This window comes from Mustelus asterias, chromosome 5, assembly GCF_964213995.1.
Source record: "Mustelus asterias chromosome 5, sMusAst1.hap1.1, whole genome shotgun sequence".
NCBI lineage: Eukaryota > Metazoa > Chordata > Chondrichthyes > Carcharhiniformes > Triakidae > Mustelus > Mustelus asterias.
Window position 1 is genome coordinate 79,672,244 of NC_135805.1, and position 24,954 is coordinate 79,697,197.

The 24,954-nt window shown below is 42.3% G+C and overlaps 1 protein-coding gene across 4 annotated transcripts in view; it reads left to right on the forward strand.

Moving 5' to 3' along the window:
- cd2ap (CD2-associated protein) overlaps nt 1-24,954 on the forward strand; it is a 234,441-nt gene that overhangs the window by 125,679 nt on the left and 83,808 nt on the right. For all 4 annotated transcript variants that reach the window (XM_078212880.1, XM_078212882.1, XM_078212883.1 and 1 more), the window contains 3 exons: nt 14,517-14,620; nt 16,535-16,658; nt 19,614-19,825. In XM_078212880.1, the coding sequence (XP_078069006.1) occupies nt 14,517-14,620; nt 16,535-16,658; nt 19,614-19,825 (440 nt within the window). The remainder of the gene's footprint in view (nt 1-14,516; nt 14,621-16,534; nt 16,659-19,613; nt 19,826-24,954) is intronic.

The window sequence follows — 24,954 nt, forward strand, 5'->3', positions numbered from 1 at the left end:
TCCTTGTGTGTCAATTGAATCACACCTGGAGTGAAACACCTTATTCTCACACTACTGCCAAATTAGAAAACTGTTGCGGTGTCGTCATGCTTCATAACATACTTTGGGGTTCCTGATCCGTAATTTAACACAATAGTTGGAATACCAGAAGAGTACCAATAGTTACTCCAACACAAGTTGCGCCTGAACCCAGTTCAGATCCAAATCAGAGTTCGATGGACATCCCTGATGAAGTGGGAAATTTAATTGAAGATCAAAGTCGAAATCAATCTTTGTTGGAGAAAGCAGCTCCTCAGACTTAGACCCAGATGGAACCAGTTCCATCCCAAATTCTGAAAGTTTGGGTCAAGAAAGGAAGTACTGTACTCCCTTGGAGATAGGGAACCAGTTGTTCGGTTGGATTTGTAAATAAATGAAAAACCAACAATGTGTATAAGTTGTTCAGAATTTTAAATTTTGTCCTTTGAATTTTGTAACTTTTTCATTAAGGAAGGAAGAGTACAATAGCACCCTCTTGTGGCCATTTGTTTGTATATCACCCAGACCAGAACAAACCAGTTAGTTGGATATTGACTTTCCATATGTTACACTGTCTCTTATCTATCCTGCAGTGATATCACAGGGTATCTCAACAGGTGAAAAGTGCAAAAGCAAAGAAGTTATGGTAACATTTATTAAGAAAAAACTGGTGCAGCCTCAACTTCAGTATGTATCATAAAGCATCAGCTGAAATGGATATGCTAATCTATGAGGTGCTTGATGATGTTACACCAGCACCCGGCAGTGATGCGCCAGGTACTCTCGGCAGCAGACAGGCAGTCCTGAGTCCTGTAACCCCACTACATATATACTGTAGAAAGTGCAAATAAAGTCATAGAATCCTTACAGTGCAGAAGGAGGCCATTTGGCACATCAAATCTGCACCGACTCTCCGAAAGAGCAACCACCCAGGCCCTCCCCTCCACCCTGTCGCCCCACACATTTACCATGACCAATCCACTTAACCTACACATCTTTGGGCACTAAGTGACAGTTTACCATGGCCCATCCGCCTAACTTACATATCTTGGACTGTGGGAGGAAACCCACGCAGACACGGGAAGGACATGCAAACTCCACACACAGTCACCCAAGGTCGGAATTGAACATGGGTCCCTGACACTGTAAGGCAGCAGTGCTAACCGCCAGGCCACCTTGATCATTTTTAAGTCAATGCCCCTATACCCCTAGAGCTCTCCCTTGTCAGAACCAGACTTGGCACAATATCCAACACAGAATTGTGAGATGTTTTAGGAACAATGTGAAGACATTGAAATGAGCGTGGAAAAGATTTACGAGAATGGTTCCAAGCACAAAACATGGATAGATTGGCGAAGCTGGTACAGTTTTCCTCGGAGAAGAAAATGTTGAGAGGAAATTTGATTGTGCTGCTCAGAATCATGAGAGGTCTGGACAGAGTCAGTAGTGACAAACTGTTCCTGTTAGTGGATATGTTGAGAACCAGCGAGCACCGAAAGCTAATCAGCAAAAGGTGCAATAGCGACCAGAGGAAATTTTATTTTTTTCCACAGCAAACGGTGAGGTTCCGGGACACACTGCCTGAGAGTGAGGTGCAGGCAGGTCATGGCAATTGGATAATTATTTGAAAAGAAAGTATTTGCAGAGCCGTAGGGTCAACGCAGGGGAGTAGTGCCAGCTGAGTAGCTCTCGGAGAGAGCCAGCACAGGCATGATGGGCAGATTGACCTCTTTATGTGCTCTAATCTGACACTGGTGCTACATCATCTAATGATTCTATGATTCGGATAAGCTTCCTTGCATCTTTCACAAAATACTCTTATTTGAAGACTTCAGTTGGATTTCCACATTTGCACCAGTCGCTGTTATCCATTCCATTTGGCAGCAACCATGATGTTCGTTCCTCCTCACCTCTTCTAATACCTTCAATACTGTTTGCTGCACCACCTACTTTGGACATAGTCTTTATCTCCGTGAAACTGTTTCAAGCTTCATCCCTCGGCTTATTGCTTGTGATACAGCCTTCAGCTCACACTCGTACAGGGACAGCAATAGGCCATTCAGCCCATCCAGCCTTCTCCGCCATTCAATACGATCATGGCTGACCGGACACTTCAATGCATTTTACACACATTATCATAGGAGTTTGAGTTGGGAGCGAGAGTAGGCGATTCAGCCCTTCAAGCCCTCTCTGCCATTCTAAATGATCATGGCTGATCGCCATCTCATCCCAACTCCACGTCCTTGCCTTTTCCCCATGACCCTTTATCCCGCTTTTGATCAAATATTTATCTATCTCTTTCTTGAATACATTGATTCTGCATCCACTGCACTGTGGGCAGTGATTTCCATAGATTCACAACCTTCTGTGAGAAGTAGCTTTTTTCCGTCTTGAACCTCCCCCCTCTTACTCTGCAACTATGACCTTTGTTCTAGACTGTTCTAGAAGGGGGAACATTTGGTCAACATTTACTTTATCAATCCTGTTGAGTATTTTATATACCTCCATCAAATCCCCCCTCATTCTTCTGTACTCCAGCGAGTACAAGCCCAAGCTACTCAACCCCTCTTCATACGACAACCCCTTCAAACCTGAAATCAATCTCGTGAACCTCTTCTAAACCACCTCCAATGCCGTCACATCCTTCCTCAAAGAAGGTGACCAAAACTGAACACAATATTCCAAGTGTGATCTCACCAATGCCTTGTACAACAGTAACAACACTTCTCTACTTTTATACTCTAGACCCTTTGCAATAAGTGCCAAGATTCCATTTGCCTTCCTTTATAACATTCTGCACCTGCATACCCACTTTCTGAGGCTCATGCATAAGGACACCCAGATCCCTCTGCACAGATGCTTTTTGAATCTGTTTCCCATTTAAATAGTAATTTGCCTGTTTATTTTTCTGGCCAAAATAGACAACCTCGCATTTATCCACATTAAACTCCATCTGCCAGATTCTGGCCCATTCCCCATGCCTGTAAATATCCATTTGTAAACTTTTTATCTGCTCATCACAGTCTGCTTTCTGTGTCGACAGCAAATTTCGCTATGTTATTCTGTCCCTGCTTGTAGATCATTGATATAGATTGTAAATAGTTGTGGTTCGAGAAGAAGATGGCTGGACTTGCGGATAGCGATGAGCATTGTCGGGCAATACAGCAAGATATAGATAGGCTGGAAAATTGGGCGGAGAGGTGGCAGATGGAATTTAATCCAGATGAATGCGAAGTGATGCATTTTGGAAGAAATAATGCAGGGAGGAGTTATACAATAAATGCCAGAGCCATCAAGAGTATAGAAACACAGTGGGACCTAGGTGTGCAAGTCCACAAATCCTTGAAGGTGGCAACACAGGTGGTGAAGAAGGCATATGGTATGCTTGCCTTTATAGGATGGGGTATAGAATATAAAAGCTGGAGTCTGATGATGCAGCTGTATAGAACGCTGGTTAGGCCACATTTGGAGTACTGCGTCCAGTTCTGGTCGCCGCACTACCAGAAGGACGTGGAGGCGTTAGAGAGAGTGCAGAGAAGGTTTACCAGGATGTTGCCTGGTATGGAGGGTCTTAGCTCGGAGGAAAGATTGGGTAAACTGGGGTTGTTCTCCCTGGAAAGACGGAGAATGAGGGGAGATCTAATAGAGGTGTACAAGATTATGAAGGGGATAGATAGGGTGAACGGTGGGACGCATTTTCCCAAATCAGAAGTGACGATCACGAGGGATCACGGGCTCAAGGTGAGAGGGGCGAAGTATAACTTGGATATTAGAGGGATGTTTTTTACACAGAGGGTGGTGGGGGCCTGGAATGCGCTGCCAAGTAGGGTGGTGGAGGCAGACACGCTGACATCGTTTAAGACTTACCTGGATAGTCACATGAGCAGCCTGGGAATGGAGGGATACAAACGATTGGTCTAGTTGGACCAAGGAGCGGCACAGGCTTGGAGGGCCGAAGGGCCTGTTTCCTGTGCTGTACTGTTCTTTGTTTTTTGAGAACTGAACTCTGCTATACCCCACTAGTTACAGATAAGCCAACTGGAGAAGGACCCATTTATCCCAAGCCTCTGCTCTTTTTCAGTCAGCCAATCCTCCTACCCAGATCTAACCTTCTGGATCAGTCTCTTGTGTGGCACTTTATCAAATGCCTTCTGAAAGTCCAGAAGTCCAGCCCTTTGGGGTAGAGAATTCCAAAGATTCACAGTCCTCTGTGTAAAGAAATTTCTCCTCATCTCGGCCCGAAGTGCATCCCCCTTATTTTGAAACATCTTATCTGCATCTACCATGTCTCTTCCTTTAAGTAATTTGTAGGTTTTATTCCTCAAAACTGTAGAGAGTACAGGCTCAGTTTGCCCAGTCTCTGTTCGGGAGACAATCCCACCACCCCAGGCCAGGTCTGGTGAACCATTGTTGCATTTTCTCTGTTGCAATGATTCCTTTTCTGAGTTAAGGGGACAAAACTACACACACTACTCCAGGTGCAGTCTACCCAAGCTTCTATACAATTGAATCAAAACCTGTACTCAAATCTCTTGCAATTAAAGGCTAACATCCCATTAACCTTCCTAATAGCTTGCTGTACCTCCATGTTAGCCTTTAGAGACTTATGGACAATGACACTCAGGTTCCTTTGTACATCTATACTTTCTTTACCATTTGGAAAACACTCTACACATCTGTCCCTTCTAACGAAGTGGATTACCTCACATTTTTCACATTAGATTCCATCTGCCATGTTTTTACCCACTTACTAAGTTTGTCCAATTCCTCCTGTAGCCACTTTACATTTCCCTCATAACACACATTCCCGCCTAGCTTTGTATCATCCACCAACTTGGAAATATTATATTTGACCCCCACATCCAAATCATTGATATATAGTGTGAACAGCCCCAGCCCAATGCTTGTGGTACCCCACTAGCCACAGCCTGCCAACATGTGAATGACCCATTTATTCCTACTCTGTTTTCTGCTTGTTTGCCAATCTTGAATCCATGCCAGTATATTGCCTCATCCCATGTGCTTTTATTTTGCTAATCAATCTATTGTGGGGGACTTGATCAAAAGCCTCCTGAAAATCTAGATATATTACATTCATCGACTTTCCTTTGTCAATTTTATTAGTAACAGCTTCAAAGAATTCCAACAAGTTCGTCAATATGATTTCCCATTCATAAATTCTTGCTGATTATACCCATTCAGATCATAATTGTCCAAACGTTCGTTCATCACATCCTTTATAATAGATTCCAGCATTTTCCCTACCACTGATGTAAGGCTAACAGGCCTGTAGTTCCCTGTTTTCTCCCTCCCTCCCTTCTTAAATAGTGGGGTTACATTTGCCACCTTCCAATCTCCAGGAACTGTTTCACAATCAGTGGATGCAATGGTGATCAGCTTTCAAAATTCTATTGCATCATTGATGCATCCATTATCTCTATAGCAACCTCTTTTCAACACTCTGGGATGTCTAATGTCAGGTCCCGAGAACTCAGCAAGTTTCAGTCAATTAATTTCTTCCATACCCTTCTTACACTAATTACCTTCAACTTCTCATTCCCCCTTGTCCCTGAGTCGCGACATCTGAGAGATTTCCTGTATCTTCCTTGGTGAAAACAGATGCAAAGTAATCATTCAGCTCCTCTTCTATTTTTCTATTCCCCATTATGAATTCTTCAAACTCGGCCTCTATTGGTCCCTTACCTTGGATACCCCAGTTGCCGCCCCCCTACCCCCACCGGCGGTTAATTGCTGAGGAAACCAAATTCCAGAGGGGAAACTTGGACCACGGACCATAACCCTTTTTTCGTATTCTGAAAATGAGAAGAAATCTATTGTCTCAGCAGCAAAGAATTCTAGTAACGCTTGTGGGATTTGGAAAAAAGTGAGTGGTTTATCAACAAGAAAAAAAGAAGACTTAAGCATGTAAGACTATAGTTAGAATGATCTTATAAAATAATCCCAAAGAAATCCACTTGGTCAGATCCACAAGTAAACACCTTCCAGGCAACACTCTTATAGATGGTTAGCTATAAAGATTCAGTAATATTACCCTGGGCAAAACTGCTGTCACTGTAGTAAAAGTAAACCAATCAACCACTCAAACTCACTCCCACTCTGCTGTGGAAATCCAAGAAGCTTCAGACATGAGACTGCTTTCTGCAACAAAGATTCTTCTGGCTTGACTAGGTGGCTGATTCAAACTTCACATAAGGATTCTGTGATCTTCTCCCAGCACAGAGCTACTCCAAGAGGTCTTCCCCACACAGCCAGCACAACTCAACACCTTTCCTTGAGTATCTTTTCCCCTTTTATCTTCGATTCCATTATCCTTTGCACCCCATTGAAATTAACTTTGCCAAAATAGAAAAATCTTTCATGTTTCTCCTATTGTCCCCTTTTTCAGGACAAATAAAATTTCATAACCTCCCCTTGTTTAGTTATGAAATGTTTGCATGTTGTAAAAGCCTTTTACTCCCAATGAAATTTAACAGCTAAAAAGCCAAGTCTCTCTCCTAATTTCTAAACTATATATTTATAAATCCACTTCATTGCAAATGTATACATTTAATACCTTGCTCCTTTAATCTCTGGCTTCTCACAGACAAACTGTTTCCATTTACCTTTCCCCAGCTTAATTGCATAATTTACACAGGTGCACTGACTACATTGCAGGATAACACAATATTCCCCAAAAACGTTTGAAAGAATAACATCCATCCTCGCACAGTGAGGTCTGACTTGCTTTTACATTTAATCTGCAGCAGCTCCCAGTCACCGTTGGTAAGATCTGGAGCCAAATTTTTTCACGCTTTAATTAAAAATCAAACCATTCTCTCTGGCTCATAAGACCATAAGACATAGGAGCAGAATTTAGGCCACTCGGCCCATCAAGTCTGCTCCACCATTCAATCATGGCTGATATTTTTCTCATCCCCATTCTCCTGCCCTTTCCCCATAACCCCTGACCCCCTTATCGATCAAGAACTCCTGCAAGGCTCCTGCAAACTCTGCTACTCTCCCGTTTACCTGAACTCCAAGTTAAGTTCAGCATTGTGGAACTGTCTGAAGTGCATAACTGATCTAAGTCTGAGCTTTCTCTACCATATCTCCTACCAACAAGACTGTTACTGTGCCTTATTTTTGCCCACCCCTATTATTACCTCCTCTTTGTATCTCGCTAGAATTTTTAAGCTAGCTTTCGTCACCTCCTGGCTGAACTGCAAGATTTCCTGGTTGTATTCTCCACTTGAGTATCTGTAAGTTAGAGGTCATTCAAACTGCTGCAACTAATGTCCTAAGGTGCACGTCCTGATGATTGCTATCCTGATCTGCAGGGTTCAGGACTTCTTTCAAATCCTTCCATGGTCTGACCTGTTCACATTATATATTAATGGTTTGGAAGAGGGAACTAAATGTATTATCTCCAAATTTGCAGATGATGCACAGTTTGGTGGGTGGGTGAGCTGTGAGGCGGATGTAGGTAGTGTCTCAAGATGGATAGAAAGCTGGTTAGCAGATCGGAAACAGTTGGCATAAATGGGTCTTTTTCTGATTGGCAGTCAGTGACTAGTGGGGTACTGCAGGAATCTGTGCTCAGACCCCAACTGTTAACAAATATAAATGATTTGGAAGAGGGAACTGAATGTATTATCTACAAATTTGCAGATAATACAAAGTTGAGTGGGAGGGTGAGCTGTGAGGAGGATGCAGAGATGCTTCAGCGTGATTTGGACATAAGCATTGTGGATGAGGTACAATGCAGATAAATGAGAGGTTATTCACTTTGGTAGCCAAAATAGGAAGGCAGATTATTATTTCAATGGGTATAAATTGAGAGAGGTGGATACTCAATGAGACCTTGGTGTCCTCGTGAATCAGTCGCTGAAAGTAAGCGCACAGTTACAGCAGGCAGTAAAGAAGGCAAATGGTATGTTGGCCTTCATAGCAAGAGGATTTGAGTATAGGACGAGGGATGTTTTACTGCATTTGTACAGGGTGTTGGTGTGGCCACAGTTGGGGTAATGTGTTTTGGTGTCCTTATCTGAGGGAGGATGTCCTTGTTATAGAGGGAGTGCAGTGAAGACTGATACCTGGGATGGCAGATCTGTTGTAAGAGGAGAGACTCAAGTCGGTTAGGATTATGTTAATTGAAGTTTAGAAGAATGAGAGGGGATCTCATAGAAACTTATAAAAATTCTAACAGGGTTAGACAGGATAGATTCAGAAAGAATGTTCCCGATGGTGGGGGAGTCCAGAACTAGGAGTCATAGTTTGAGGATAAGGGGTAAATCTTGTAGGACTGAATCGAGGCCAAAATGTTGTCTGATTTCAAAAAGAAATTAGATATAGTCCTTGGGGCTCAAGGGATATGGGCAGAAGGCAGGATCAGGACATTGAATACGATGATCTCCATGATCAAAATGAATGGCGAGCACACTCACCCAATTTGTCTATAGCTCCTTGCAGCCTCTGTGTCCTCCTCATAGTTAAACTTTCCACCTAGATTGGTATCATCAGCAAACTTGGATGCATTACTCTGTCCCTTCATCTAAATCATTAGTATAGATATCGGAAGCTCTAGCAATGATCATTGACACTCCACTAATCACGGCTTGTCAATTTGAAAATGCCCTATTTATGCTTGGTCTCTATCCATAATTAATCCTCTATCTGTGCTAATATATTATCCAAACTCCCTGAGCCCTTATCTTGTTGCGTGACCTTCTGCGTGGCACCTTATTGAATGCCTTTTGGAAATCGAGATGCACTACATCTACTGGTTTCTCTTTTATCTACCTTATTAATTACATTCTTAGAAAAAACTCGGGTAATAAATTTGTCATGCAGGATTTTCTCTTTCTAAAACCATGTTTACTTATTCCAGTCATACAATGGGGAGGCGATGGCCAAGTGGTATTATCGTTAAAGTATTAATCCAGAAACTCAGCTGGGGATTGGGTTCAAATCCCGCCATGGCAAGTGGTGGAATATGAATTGAATAAAATAAAATCTGGAATTAAGAACCTACGGAACCTATGGAAAAAACCATCTGGTTCACTAATGTCCTTTAGGGAAGGAAATCTGCTGTCCTCACCTGGCCTACATGTGACTCCAAAGCCACAGCATTGTGGTGACTCTCGACTGTCCTCGGGCAACTGGTATGGCCAGCCAGCAAATGCCCATGTCCCATGAACGAATTTTTAAAAAGAGTCAACGTGCATTGCTTAATCGCGTATTTCAACGTTTTCCTAACAATTGGTGTTAGACTACCTGGCCTGTATTTCCCCATTTTCTCTCTTCCTCCTTCCTTGAAAAGCGGTGTTATATTTGCCAACTTCCAATGTGAGGAACTGTTTCTGAAGCTAAGGAATTTTTGAAAATTCAGTCAGAAATTTAGCCAAGCAGGTGAAATGGGCAAAAACACGGCAGAAGATTTAATACAGAGAAGTATGAAGTGGTATATGTTGGTAGGAAGAATAAAGAGAGGCAATTTTTAAAAAAGTAATACAATTTTAAAGCAAGTGTGGAAATAATCTGGGAATTTTATGTACTTTTATGAAATAGATGTCGCTTTAGGTAATTTATATTTGTATTTGTGTATGTTGGGCATAAGCTCTATAGCTTTATGTTTAAGCTTCAATTTTAAGCTTAATTTATATTTCTGCAGTTGAATGTTAAGGAAATTGCAATTTTAGTTTTACCATAAAAGATGTCTGCATTTTAATGCTTTGTGACTCGAAAGCAAACCCAGGATATAAAAAACTGGGCAAGCAACAGAGACACCACGGGAACAGAAAGCAATTGTTGAGGTTCAGTTGGTGATTTTGCTGAAGTGCAAGGAACAGTTTCTCTCCAGCAGGACATGAAGGATGACTGCAGAGAACAGGTCACAAAGGTCCAAAAGCCAGAAGGAAGGACAGAAGGAAGTTCCAAGAACAGGAATCTAGAAAAAGGTCCTGTTATGAGTGAACAACAGAGGGTCCAAGTTAAAAGAGCTTTAAGGTGTAGATGTGGACTAATTTGGGCTTGAGAAGCTAGAACTCCAAGGAGGCCCCAAAGTTGGTGACTCCTTATCTATGGGCCAGTGAGTATCAGCTGAGTATGTGAGAGATTGTGTGAAGGGAGCAGTTTGAATCCATGGGGTACTCCAGGGCAGAGGAGGATTGAAGGAGGAGATTGGTAGGCTGGAGGTGGATACTTGGCGAAGACATCTGAGAGAAAGCTTTGGGAGCAGGTACATTCTTCAAGCGTAGAAGTTTTGAAGTCCTCATGTTCCAGTGAGACCAGTTGGCTGACAGTGTGACAAGTGGCTGGGGGATTTAATGAGAAATCCATCAAAGTTGTTTTGAGGTGGCACCTGCCACTTGGTTTCAGAGTGTGGGGGTATCTGGCCACAGTTTGCCTATTGGTTTACATGGACTGTGTAGATAGAACATTATAGTATAAGATAGATAGTGTAACTTGTGTAATGCTTGGTGAGACCACATTTGGAATATTGTGTGCAGTTCTGGTCACCTCACTATAAGAAGGACGTGGAAGCACTGGAAAGAGTGCAAAGGAGATTCACCAGGATGCTGCCTGGTTTGGAGGGTAGGTCTTGTGAGGAAAGGTTGAGGGAGCTCGGGCTTTTCTCTTTAGAGCGGAGGAGGTTGAGAGGCGACTTAATAGAGGTTTATAAGATGATGAGGGGGATAGATAGAATGGACGTTCAGAGACTATTTCCTCGGGTGGATGTAACTGTTACTAGGGGGCATAACTATAAGGTTCGTGGTGGAAGATATAGGAGGGATGTACGAGGTAGGTTCTTTACTCAGAGAGTGGCTGGGGTGTGGAATGGACTGCCTGCTGTGATAGTGGAGTTGGACACTTGTTCTATGTTCTATGCTTATGAATCTGTATATATCTGCAAAGGAATATTTGGGGTGAAGAGGTAATGTAATATAGTTCATCTTTTCTTGTTTGCCAAATGTTTTATTCTCTTGTTCAAAGTGCATCAGTAGTCTCTGACTCTGTTCAGTAGCCACTGTCCACATATTTAAGCAAGAGATAACGTTGGGATCTGTCAAACCGGGTTCCACCTTGAGATCCGACTTGTCTAGTAATAACATCAGCTGGGATCATAATAGTACACAATTCATTGATGTTAGCAGAATAGCTGAGAAAACTGTTAAAATGTTTCATGTGATCCTGAGCATAAAGCTCTTCAGAGGATGTGTTCATTGATACAATTTCTAATGCCTTTTTTCTGGCTGAATTTTAATAAACTGTAATCCAAATAAGACGATGGAAACTCTGCCAGCCAGGAGAATATGCAGCTTGCATTCCAGCCTAAATGAGATGAAAATATACAGGCTCTCAAACACTCTGTTCCTGTTGACCTTTTCACTATTAGTCTTGACAAGATTCTGAGGCGAGATAGCAAAATGCACTTATCTCTTCTACATGGGACATTCTCTTGCTAGATGCACAACAAAACACAAGAGGGAGTGCAGCAAAGGTTTACCAGGCTGATTCCTAGGTTGGTAGGTCTGTCATATGAGGAGAGACTAAGTCAGTTCAAATTTCTATTCATTGGAGTTTAGAAAAGTGAGAGGGGCTCTCATAGAAACTTATAAATTTAACAGGTTTAGATAGGGTAATTTCAGAAAGAATGTTCCCGATGGTGGTGGAGTCCAGAACTAGGGGGTCATAGTTTGAGTATAAGGGGTAATCCTTTTAGGACAAAAGTGGGGAGAAATTACTTCACCCAGAGAGTGGTGAATCGATGGAATTCACTACCACAGAAACTAGGTGACACCAAAACGTTTTGTGATTTCAAGAAGAAATTAGGTACAGCTCATGGGGCTAAAGGGACCAAGAGATATGAGGGGGAAGGCAGAATCAGGATATTGCATTTGATGATCAGGCATGATCATCATGAATGGCAGAGTAGGCTAGTAGGACTGAATGGCCTACTCCTGCTTCTAGTTTTTATGTTTCTGACTCCCTGTTATAGACAGACCTGGAGTGGCAAACTGGGAGGAGTCAATTTTTACCCCCTCCTCACATGGTTGTAAAACAATATAAAAGCATAGTTTTATAAAGGTATAACATAACTTCTGTGTTTAAGCACCAGCTACAATATTATGGCCCATTCAGGGCATCATACTTTGGGAAGAATGTCAAGACCTTGGGGAGGGAGCAGTAGCGATTTACTATAATGGTGCGTGTGATGAAAGGCTCCAGTAACATGGAGGGACACGAGAAACTGAGTTTTTCCCTTTTGAGTAAAGAAGGTCAAAGGGAAATTTGATTAAACTGTTCAAAATCATGAAGTAATTTGATGTAATAAATATAAATTGTTTCAGTGGCAGCATCAGTAACCAGAGGTCGTAGAATTAAGGTAATTGACAAAGACTTGGAGGTGATAGAGGACATCTTTTTTTTCATGCAGTATAACACTGATTTGGAGAAGACGAATCTAATGCAGACCAAGGTGCACCACCCAAAAGTAACATGCAGGAAGATTCAGTCATAACTTTCGAAAGGGAATTAGATAAATACTTGAGAAAGAAATATTTTCAGGGCTACAAGTGGGATTAATTGGATGGTTCTTCCAAAGAGCTACCACAAGCGTGAAGGGCAGAGCAACCAATGTTGTGTCATCATAGAATCCTGTAAATTTAGAATGCTGTAAATTTAGAATGCTGTAAATAAAATTCTGTAAATTTATAGTCGTGCTCTCAAGCCTTTTTAGATTATTTCAGTACAGAATTATCCAGTTTTGCACCCAATTCTTTCGATCAGTTGGACTTCTTGAGACAAGCCCAACCATCTTCAGCTGTTTTATCAATGATCTTCCCTCCATCATAAGGTTCGAAACAGGATCTCCATTGTGCAGTGTTCAGTACAATTTGCATCTCCCCAGATACTGAAGAGAGCTGTGCCTGTGGACACAAGTATCTGCACAACATTCTGGCTTGGGCTGAGAAGTGACAAGTAACATTTATCCCACATAAGTGCCAGACAATGACCGTCTCCAGTAAGAGAAAATTTATCACCTTCCCATGACCATTGCTGTAACCCACACCATCACCATCACGGAGGATTACCATTGACCAGAAATCTAACTGGATCTGGTGGCTGCGTGAGCAGAGGTTGGGAATTCTGCAGTGAGTAAATCTCCACTTGAAACCCCATATACTGTCGAGCATCTGCAGGACAAAGTCAGGAGTGTGATGGAATCTTCTTCACTTGCCTGGATGAGTGTGGTTCCAACAAGACTGAAGAAGTTCAACACTATACAGGACAAAGCAGCCCTCTTGATTCCCCAACTATCAACTTAGACATTCACCCCATCACCATCAGTGCACATTGATAACACTGTGTACTATCGACAAGTTGCACTGCAACATCTCTCTAAGCCTCCTTAGACAGCATCTTTCAAACATAAAACCTCTACCACCTTGAAGGAGAAGATCGAGCGAAGCATGGGAACACCCCACATCTCCCAAGCTTCCTTCCAAGCCCCACACCATCCTCACTTCGCACCATATCACCATTGCTTCACTGTCACTAGGTCAAAAACCTAGAACTCTTGAACAGCACTATGAACCGACACCACATAGACTACAGCGGTTCAAGATGGTTGCTCTCCGCCATCTTTAGGACAATGAGGGATGGACGCTTGCATCTCACAAATGAATAACAAACAAAATGTAGTATTTTATTGTTTTGCTTGAAAATTAACTCAACTCTTGTAGTGGCTTCTCAAGTTTAGCTCCCAAACGATTTATGAGAAAATATCGTTGTGCAGTGGTGATACAGTAAATCAAATGTAATTTTTATTTCAGCTTTGTAGTTGTGGACTACAGTTTGATTCCATGATTTTTAATGCAACAATTGCCTTGATGGGAAAAAACCCCTCATACAGTGAAAGATTTAAAATCTGATGCCAATTGACAAAATGAAGTTAGCCTCAATGCAGAAATATCTTTCAATGAAAGGAGTTTCAGCAATGTTTTTGAAAGGGGAACCAAGTAGAGACTGCAAGATTATTCAGATGCCGGAAGCACATACAAAACTCACAAGCAAGTGAACTTTAAAAACTGCTGAACTTCGGGCGAAAAACAGTCATGGTTTTAACCAAGATTTAACTTGTTTCTTTTGGTGACTTGGTATTTACTGATGTATCATGGAAGTTTCCATTTTGCTTCAGAATGTGTGCCTTTTCTTTTGGAAAATGCAAAAAAATTCATGTGGTGCATTGTAACGGAGTACTGTGGTACTTTTTCAGATAGTCCAGAGCTGTGTCACTGGAGAACTGGGGGCAGGGTGGGTGGGGGGAGGGAGCTTTCTGAGAAAGTTGCTTGGTTTGCGAACTGAAAGTTGGTTTCTGAGAAGAATTTTGGATTTAAGTAATCATTTATCAGGTTATGGTCAGGCAATGTGGCTTCTTTTACAATTGTTTTCAGACAATCGTGTTAAAACAATTCCTGTGATGTCAATCCCAACAGAGAGATCGAAGAAGAAGCTTTGTGAAGCACTGTTTGATTACATCCCTCAAAATGAGGATGAATTGGAAATAAAAACTGGAGATGTCATCGAAGTAATTGATGAGGTAAGGCATTTTGTTGGCAATTCATGTTGCCTTTTCCTTTATTCATTGTAGAACAGCGACTGAAAGCTTGAGAGAGAAAATTATTTTAGATTGCAATACACAACCCTGAAGAGTGAGGTGGTGGGAGGGGGGTTTGTGAGCATTTTTTTTAAAGTTGCACAATCTTGTTTATCCGCCACCTGGTACACATGGATTTATGAGGGAGATTGTAAAGGCCATGCTTTAGTTTTCTCAATTGAAGATTATCATCATTCTCGAGTCCAGTGTATTCATAACTGTTCATTTGGTGAGTTGATGCGAATGCTGCCAAACTAGTTGCAAGAATTCACGGTGATGAATGGATGATTAACCCAGCTCACGTGAAGAACAGGCAGTATTGTCCATGTTGGCAAAAGAAGGAGCACAAAGCTAATTGTTGTTGCGTTGATTGCATGAATACAGATGGTAGTTGTGCGATAATAGAAATTTGATTTTATCCACATGGTTAACTAATCGTGCAAGCAATCAACTTGTTTATCTTGGGAAGTCGATAAACGTAATTGAGGAAAGGATTGGAAAGATTTGCATGCTTTTATCGGCGGACAGAGCAACGTTGCAGTTGATCTGGGGACAAGTTGTTAACAAGCCGACAGGAATATGAGAATTTAGTGAAAAATGTAATTCTGTCTCAAATGTACAGTTGTTGGCCATGACTATCACTCTGGCCAATCCTGTCGTGAATAATTCCTCCTGTAAAGTTTAAAATAATTTGAGGAAAAGTTGTAAACTACTTTATTTTGCAGCATGAACAATGCAACAATCATATTTATGCAATTCATGTTTCCGGGCTAGTTGGGGAAGTAATTGTACTGGTCTTTTTTATGATTAACAGGATGTACTGCAGGCAGTAGCTTTACTTGCAGCATTCTTAAATCATAGAATCCCTGCAGTGCAGGAGGAGGCCATTTGGCCCACTGAGTCTGCACCGACTCTCCGAAAGACCATTTACCATGGCTGATCCACCGAACCTGCTCATCTTTGGACTGTGGGAGGAAACCGAAGCACTGGAGGGAAACCCAGAGAATGTGCAAACTCCTCAGTTATCCAAGGCCAGAATCAAACCCGTGTCCATGATACTGTGAGGCAGCAGTGCTTGCTACTGTGCTGCCCGCTAACACATTGGGGTCAAAAGATATTAGCTTGTGTTTTGTCATGTGCAGCGTGTTTCAACATGGGACGAGAAATGAAATGAGACAATAGGAGTTACAAGAGGCTGTTTTAAAATTAGCTATGGATAGACCTGAATTTCATGTTTGTGTGCACTGCAGACCTGTAATTTTCCTTGGCTCAGGTGGAACTTGTGTTGCTTAATGCAGTAACGTACTGATCTGCCTTTTATGTAGTGTTTCTTCTCTGTGGAAACTGATGTGGCGTTTTCTGATTGGTTCATTTTATCTGTTAGCAAGACTGAGCCAGTCTGTGCCGTGAATGAACTGTGAAAGTTTGTTTGGTTAAAGCAAGTTGGGTCATGTTACAGCTGTCATCTGTAATTCATTTTGATTCTAATGAAGGGCAATTGCCTAAAATATTAATTTAGCTTTTCTCCATAAAAGCTGTGTTTGCCTTGCTCAATGTTTTCAGCATGTGTAGTTTCTGATTTCCAGCATCTGCAGTGTTTTATGAGCCTTAATAATTGAATTAAAGTCAAGTGTGCCATCTAGTGGGTCAAGGCACTGAACACATTGTGTTTTAAGCTTAGGCAGAAAAATTGCATTTAATACTGCTCCTCTTGCACATGTTTCCCCTCGAGTCCTGTTCTCCCGGAAAATCACTTGCAAAACAGATAAGCTAGCTGATACCATATCCAGACTTTTGTGCTATTTATAGTTAGTCATCCTTCTGTTTTCAGACTTTCATGTGATTTGTTCTTTTCAGGTTGAGGAAGGCTGGTGGAAGGGAACCCTGAATGAGAAAACAGGATTGTTCCCGTCCAATTTTGTTAAGGAGTTGATTGATCAAACTGAAGATGGAGAATCTAATGATGTGCAAAGTGAAACAGGTAATGAATGATGTCTTATTTAATTACAAACCACCAGAAATAACTTGAACAATAATTAACTTAAGTGGCTGGAAAGCAATCCATTTCATATATGCAGATTAAATTATTTTATGTCACTGACTGAGTTAGTATTACTATCGTCTCTGAGTGGCACTGAGGGAGTGCTGCACTCTGAGGTGCTGTCTTTGAAATTAGACATTAACCGGAGGCCCCATCTGACTCCACAGGTGGATGTAAAAGATCCCATGACATTATTTTGAAAAAGAGCAGAAGAGTTGTCCCTGGTATGCCGACCAATGATTATCCCTCAATCAACATCATAGAATAAGATTATCTAATCATCCCTTGATCAAGAAAATCAATTTAACAGGATTTTGACCCAGTGACGATGAAGGAATGGCAACAAAGCTCCAAGTCAGGAATGGTTTGTAGATTAGAGGGGAACTTACAGGTGGTAATGTTTCCATGCGCCTGCTGCCCTTGTCCTTCTAGGCGATAGCGGTTGCAGATTTGGAAAGTGCTGTCGAAGGAGCTTTGTTGAGCTGCTGCAATGGATCTTGCAGATGGGTGCACACTGCTGCCATTGCGTGCCGGAGGTGGAGTGAGTGGATGCTGAAGGTGGTGGATGGGGTGCTAATTAAATGGGCTGATTTGTCCTGCATGTTGTCGAGCTTCTTTAGTGTTGTTGGAGCTGTTCTCATCTAGGCAAGTGGAGACTAATCCATCATACTCCTGATTTGTGCCTTGTAGATAGTGAGCAGGCTTTGCGGAATCGGGGCGTAAGTTACTCAGCACAGAATTCCCAACCTCTGGCCACCTCCTGTAACCATGATGGTTATATGGCTGAGCTAATTTTCTGGTTAATGATGAGCCCTAGGATGCTGATAGTTGGAAATTCAGTGATGATAATGCCAATGAATGTCAAGGGGCGATGGGTTAATTCTCTCTTGTTGAAGATGGTCATTGCCAGGCATTTATCAGCTCAGGCCTGAATGTTGCCCATGGCAAACTGCACTCTGGGCATGGACTGCTTCAGTATCTGAGGAGTCGCGAATGGTGCTGAACATTGTGCAATCACCATCAGCGAATATCCCCACTTCTGACCTTACGATGAAAGGAAGGTCATTGATGGTTGGGTCTAGGACACTAAACTGAAGCATTCCCGCAGTGATGTCCTGGGATGGAGATGATTGACCTCCAACAACCACAACTATCCTCCAATTGAGATTGTCCAAGCAAAAAGCACTGGATCATAAAATATTAGTTTGTCACATGAGTATACAAGTTGCAAGTTGTACATTTGATTCTGGGGTGGATAAAGGAAGAAGAATCATGGAGAGCGTCACACAAAGGTATTCTTTGTTTCTTGTATGACTGTTTCTTCCTGTAAAGAGATGGCCATCCAAAATTAGATTTCATTTATTTTCCTCATTCTTAGAAAGCAGTTTAACCCTTTGGAACTCGGAAATTTCATCTCATTTTCCCAAAAAATCTCTCTGTTACTTGGAAGAGGCTTTGGACAGCAAAACATGGGAGATTGTTTCAGTACAGGAAGGGTTTTCTTCTCACTCAGTCATGGTTGCTCAGGAGACAGGTGCCCCTTTAGTTGGACTTGCAGAGGTTGATGGCAGTAATGTTTGTTGTATTTGTTATTCTTAGTAATCAAATGCAAAGCGAGGATACATTAAAAAAAAAATCTCTGACATTCAACAAAGATTAAATATGTTGTGGTTTATCAAATCATGGTCTTTCTGAAGGAACCACGATATGGAGTAGGAAAGCAATTCAGAGACAAGTATGGTTAACAATGGGTGACACAGTGGTTAGCACTGCTGTCTCATAGCGCCAGGGACTTGGGTTTAATTCCAGCCTTGGATAGCTGTCTGTGTGGAGTTTGCATGTTCACGCTGTGCCTGCATAGGTTCCTCCCATAATCCAACGGTGTGCAGGTTAGGTAGATTGGCCATGCTAAATTTGCCCTTAATGTCGCAAGTTGTATAGCTTGGGGGGAATTAGTGGGGTAAATACATAGGGTTACAGGGTAAGCCTGGGTAAGAGTTGGTGCAGACTTGATGGGCAAAATGGCCTCCTTCTGCACTGTAGAGATTCTATTCTATGTCTTATTCACTGGATACATTTTGTGCACCAGTGGTTAACTTGTTTTTGTGTACTAAGAACAGTTCAAGGTCCTGTTAGAGAATTATTCTTACTGCTATTGGTAACTAACTTATGGATTACTTTTCTTAGAAAGCAAGGGAATGTTGATTGGGAGTATATGCAAGGCACAAGGAGTGGTGCGATACTCTCACTTTCAAAAATCAGTATCCTTTGAACTTGTGTGTTTGTGAAAGACTTGCCCGAATAATTGGTCTTGGCAACTACATAAGCATCTTCTTTTCCTGCAATCGTATTTGGTCATGGACATTGCTAAGACCGAAGATGACCTAACTTGCCAAGTTGTCTTCACTCGTCAAACAGTTGCCCTGTAAATGCCAAGTTGTGCCCACCCATTGCACTGGCGCTTGTTGAACATTTTTTCCAGATTTGTACCATATTTTGACTGACTGCAGACAAGATGCATTACTGGGTGGGGAAGAAGGGGTGGGGTCTGACTTCGACACATAAAATTTATTTGGTGTGGGGGTCAGGGGTGGGGAAGGGAAGTGAAAGATCACACCGACAATTGCAAGAAGTTTTGAGAAACTTTAAAGAAATGTTTACCATTACGAACATCAGGTTAACTGTGCTGCTTAATCCTGTTGTTTGGAATGTGTCTCAGTTTGAAGAATGCAGAGCCTTTAAAGTACGTTAGCCTATAATTTAAAACATAATACCTCTATATCCTTTGTCAATTGGTTTGCTGACACAATTTTTCTTTATGTTGTATTAAAGATGGGTCAGTTAATTAGCAAAAGTGACCATGTTAACATTTGATTCTCTCTCTCGGTGTAACAGATGTGCCTGTCAAAGATTTAATTGGAATGGGACCTGCATCACCAACATCACCAATAGAATTTACAGGGAATGAAAGCTCAGTAGGAGCAGGAACAACTGCCCAACCAAAGAAAATCCGTGGCATGGGGTTTGGAGACATTTTTAAAGAAGGATCTGTAAAACTAAAATCAAGGTTATCTACCGGTGAAGCGGAGGATAAAAAGTCAGAAAAGGTAGGTTGACTGTTACTGGAAAGGTATCATCTGCCATTAATAGTTTGCATGACATAAAGTATCATGTTTTGCTTAAAATAACAAATGCTAGGAAATTTAACTATTAACCATCACTGAGGTTATCAGAAAATTACTTGCTGGAAAAATATTTGAGTCCTCAGTGCATTGATCTGGTAACTGATTTGACCCAGAGTAATATGATTGGTGTTAGAATTGATGAGATGTGGTTAAGATTGATAAGCTTGGTTGCATTAATGAATGCGAGGTAGGCTCAGCAGTACATTTTCCACCTCATTTATGCGTTTGTTTGAATATTTAAGCTTATTCCTGGATTTGAGTACACATGCAGTATTATCAGCTGTACCTTTCACATGAAACAGATTTAAATAGTGTGCCTGTTTTTGTTGGTTTATCTTCTAATAATGGCTGACAAAGGGCTGTTCTCCCAGTGTGGTTACTGGTCTTTATCGGTTCACCAACAGTAGCAAAATGGGTTCTGCGGTGGGGTTAAAATTAAGTCTGCTGACCTCAGGTTAAAATAAATGAAGAACTTTATTCAGGAGATGTTAACACTGCAGGCTGCGATGTTACGCTGCCCATTTACCCGCACAGCCATCCAATGATGTTGCGTGATTGCTCTCTCAAAGTGCCCTTATTCCACTTAAAAGCTGCTAGGAAATACTAAAAATATCATGAATGTACACCATTTTCCTTTCCCTTTAAATCAAAGACCCCTAACACCTGGGCGGCACGGTAGCACAGTGGTTAGCACTTCTGCTTCACAGCTCCAGGGACCTGGGTTCGATTCCCGGCTTGGGTGACTGCCTGTGTGGAGTTTGCACATTCTCCTCGTGTCTGCGTGGGTTTCCTCCGGGTGCTCCGGTTTCCTCCCACAGTCCAAAGATGTGCGGATTAGGTTGATTGGCCATGGTAAAAAAAAAAATTGCCCTTAGTGTCCTGAGATGCGTAGGTTAGAGGGATTAGTGGGTAAATATGTAGGGATATGGGGGTAGGGACTGGGTAGGATTGTGGTCGGTGCAGACTCGATGGGCCGAATGGCCTCTTTCTGTACTGTAGGGTTTCGATGATTTCTATGACACACTAAGCAGTATAGCATCAACAAATTAGCAACATGAACAATCAATGAACAGCAGTCAATAGGTCAGACGTTCCTGTGGCTGTTGGCAAACATTGGCCATCTGCTTTTTCGTGCTTGCTGCAACCCTCTGATGTTTCTGGTTTCAATATTGTCCGTGAGTGTCTTAACCGGAGCAACGTAGTGTTCTGAGGTTGATTGGGTCAATGATTGTCAACTGAAGTACTGCTTTCTCTAATTGGTTTTGTTAGCAGCATGAGCTTGGGGAGGTCATCTCTTGGCACAGCTTGATTTGGGGTTTTCTGTCAGTGCAGCCTATGGTAGATTGGTTCTTGTCACCAAAGGTTGATCGATCCACGTGTCTCCTCAGTATTACACCATCTCAGATTAGGAGACCTGTCTTGTCTGTGCTAAAATCGTGGCAGGAATCCACTTTTCACTTGTGCTTTAGTTTCCCTGCCAGAGCTGCTTGACCCTGGCAAAAAACCCTTTATGGCCTGCAAACTTGTCCTTAAAAATACCACAAGGAAAATTGGCGCCGAAATGGTTGATCCACACTGCAAACATCCAAAAAAAAGAATCGCAGAAATCCAGTGGGAAAAGAGAAGAACCATCAGACCATGCTGCAAAAATCCATAAAGATTTATGAAGTTTAAAAAAAAATCACTGCTCCAAAGCCGGCAATATGGGGTGTCGAATAACGGTCACAACCATCGAAGGAATTGAAATTTAAATGAAGATTTCATGGGACAGTGTAGAGAAGAAACTAAAGCATACTTAATTGTAAATAAAAGGATGCTGGATCTGAAACCAAACAGACAATGTTGGGAAATTTCAGCAAGTCTGACTGCATCTGTGGAGAGAGAATAGAGCCAACATTTCATGTCTGGATGACCCTTCATCAGAGCCGAAGACAAAGAAAATAGGACAAGATTTATACTGAGGGTGTGGGGAAGGGTGGGGGGCAGGGGTGGAATTGACCAGGATGCGTAGACAAAAAAATGTTTTTTTGTTAATAGCCCCTCACCACAAGCTTGCGGCCTGCTTTCCCAGAAACATCTACAACAGTACAGGGTACGCTGAGTAAGCTAGTACCCTGCAACAATAAGTTTAGACCTGGGGCTGTTGCAAAATGTGGAAGGAAACCGGCTGAGCTCAAGGGTAACTTGTTTTGGGGGGGAAAAAAAGTGAGGTAGTGCTCTGGGAAGTACGATAGGATGAAGGCTGAATTGGCTAAGGTGGACTGGGAGAGCAGACTGGTAGGTAGGACAGCTGAGGAACAGTGGAGGATTTTTAAGGAGATCCTTTTCAGTACTCAGCAACAATATATTCCGGTGATAAAGAAGGACTAAGAAAAGGGATAACCAGCAGTGGATAACGAAGGAAATTAAGGAGAGTATTAAATTAAAGACCGATGCGTACAGAGTGGCCAAAAATAGTGGAGAATCGAAAGATTGGGAAAACTTTAAGAGACAACAAAGAACGACTAAGAAAGTGATAAAGAAAGGAAAGATAGGTTATGAAGCTAGGCTAGCTCTAAACATAAAAAATGATAGTAAAAGCTTTTACAAATATATAAAAAGGAATAGAGTGGCAAGAGTGAATGTTGGACCCTTGGAGGACGAGAGGGGGGATTTAATAGTGGGAAATTAGGAAATGGCTGGAACTTTAAATAAGTTTTTTGTGTCGGTCTTCACGGTGGAAGACACACATAGTTTACCGAATATTAACGATAGAGGGTTGGTAGGAGGAGAGGTACTCAATACAATTAATGTTACCAGGGAGGCAGTGCTTGGTAGACTAACGGGACTGAAGGTGGACAAGTCCCTGGGCCCGGATGGAATGCATCCCAGGGTATTGAAAGAAATGTCAGAGGTAATAGCGGATGCGTTAGTGGTTATTTATCAAAATTCGCTGGATTCTGGGGTAGTGCCGGCGGATTGGAAAACGGCTAATGTTATGCCGCTGTTTAAAAAAGGAAATAGACAAAAGGCAGGTAACTACAGGCCGGTTAGCTTAACGTCTGTAGTTGGGAAAATGCTGGAATCCATCATTAAAGAAGAAATAGCAGGCCATCTGGATAAGAATGGTTCGATTAAGCAGACGCAGCATGGATTCATGAGGGGAAAGTTATGCTTGACGAACTTGTTGGATTTTTATGAAGATGTGACTAGTGCAGTTGACGGAGGGGAACCGGTGGATGCGGTGTTTTTGGATTTCCAAAAGGCGTTTGATAAGGTGCCTCACAAAAGGTTGCTGAAGAAGATTGGGTCACACGGAGTTGGGGGTAGGGTGTTAGCGTGGATTGGGGATTGGCTATCCGACAGGAAGCAGAGAGTCGGAATAAATGGGTGCTTTTCTGGTTGGCAGATGGTAACTAGTGGCATGCCGCAGGGATCAGTACTGGGGCCTCAACTATTCACCATTTATATAGACGATCTGGAGGAGGGGACTGAGTGTAGGGTAACAAAGTTTGCAGACGAGACAAAGATAAGTGGAAAAGTGAATCGTGTGGAGGGCGTAGAAGGTCTTGCAGAGAGATTTGGACAGGCTGAGTGAGTGGGCGAGGATCTGGCAGATGGAGTATAACGTTAACAAATGCGAGGTTATTCACTTTGGAAGAAGTAATAGCAAATTGTATTATTATCTAAATGGAAAGAAATTACAACATGCTGCTGTGCAGAGGATCCTTGTGCATGAGACGCAAAAACCCAGTCTGCAGGTGCAACAGGTGATCAAGAAGGCAAATGGGATGTTGGCCTATATCGCAAGGGGGATAGAATATAAAAGCAGAGATGTCTTGCTGCATCTTTACAGGGCATTGGTGAGGCCGCAGCTGGAATACTGTGTGCAGTATTGGTCCCCTTATTTGCGGAAGGATATATTGGCCTTGGAGGGAGTGCAGAGAAGGTTCACCAGGTTGATACCAGAGATGAGGGGTGTTGATTATGAGGAGAGACTGAGCAGATTGGGTTTGTACTTGTTGGAATTTAGAAGGCTGAGGGGGGATCTTATAGAGACCTATAAGATAATGAAGGGGCTGGGTAGGGTAGAGGTGGAGAGATTCTTTCCACTTAGAAAGGAAACTAGAACTAGAGGGCACAGTCTCAAAATAAAGGGTCAGTTTAGGACAGAGTTGAGGAGGAACTTCTTCTCTCAGAGGGTGGTGAATCTCTGCAATTCTCTGCCCACTGAAGTGGTGGAGGCTACCTCGTTGAATATGTTTAAATCACGGATAGATGGATTCCTGATCGGTAAGGGAATTAGGGGTTATAGGGATCAGGCTGGTAAGTGGAACTGATCCACTTCAGATCAGCCATGATCTTATTGAATGGCGGGGCAGGCTCGAGGGGCTAGATGGCCTACTCCTGCTCCTATTTCTTATGTTCTTATGTTTTTATGAGAGTTTATGGCACATCCTGCTTACGCAAGCCCTTTCCATAGTAACAATGGTGGGAATTTTTGGCGCCGTGGGACCATAGGATGAGAACATCCAGCACGGAGCTCATATACTGAAAGATTCAATTATTTTGTTCAAGCAAATGAAGTTACAGCAGATTTTGTAGTCGCAGCTTTCCCAAGTACAATGGTGGGGAAAACATTCAACCTCCTGAAGTCAGGTACTGCCGGAAAAGCCAGGCTCAAAAACCTATGATGAGATAGTAGAAATATTGCAGGACAAATTCTCACCTAAAGCTTTGGTCAATGCCGAGAGGTTCAGGTTCCACAAGCGTTACTAACTAGAAGGTGAATCAATTGCACAGTTTGTAGCTACTTTGGAGAAATTCACTGAATACTATGAATTTGGAGATGTCTTGAACAACACCATTAGATGTGGAGATGCCGGCGTTGGACTGGGGTGGGCACAGTAAGAAGTCTCTCAACACCAGGTTAAAGTCTAACAGCTTTATTTGGAATCACAAGCTTTCGGAGTGCTGCTCCTTCATCAGGTGCGACCATTAGAGACAGACTAGTGTGTGAGTTAAGAAGCGAAGCTATCCACTGCCTCGCAGCTCCAGGGACCCGGATTCAA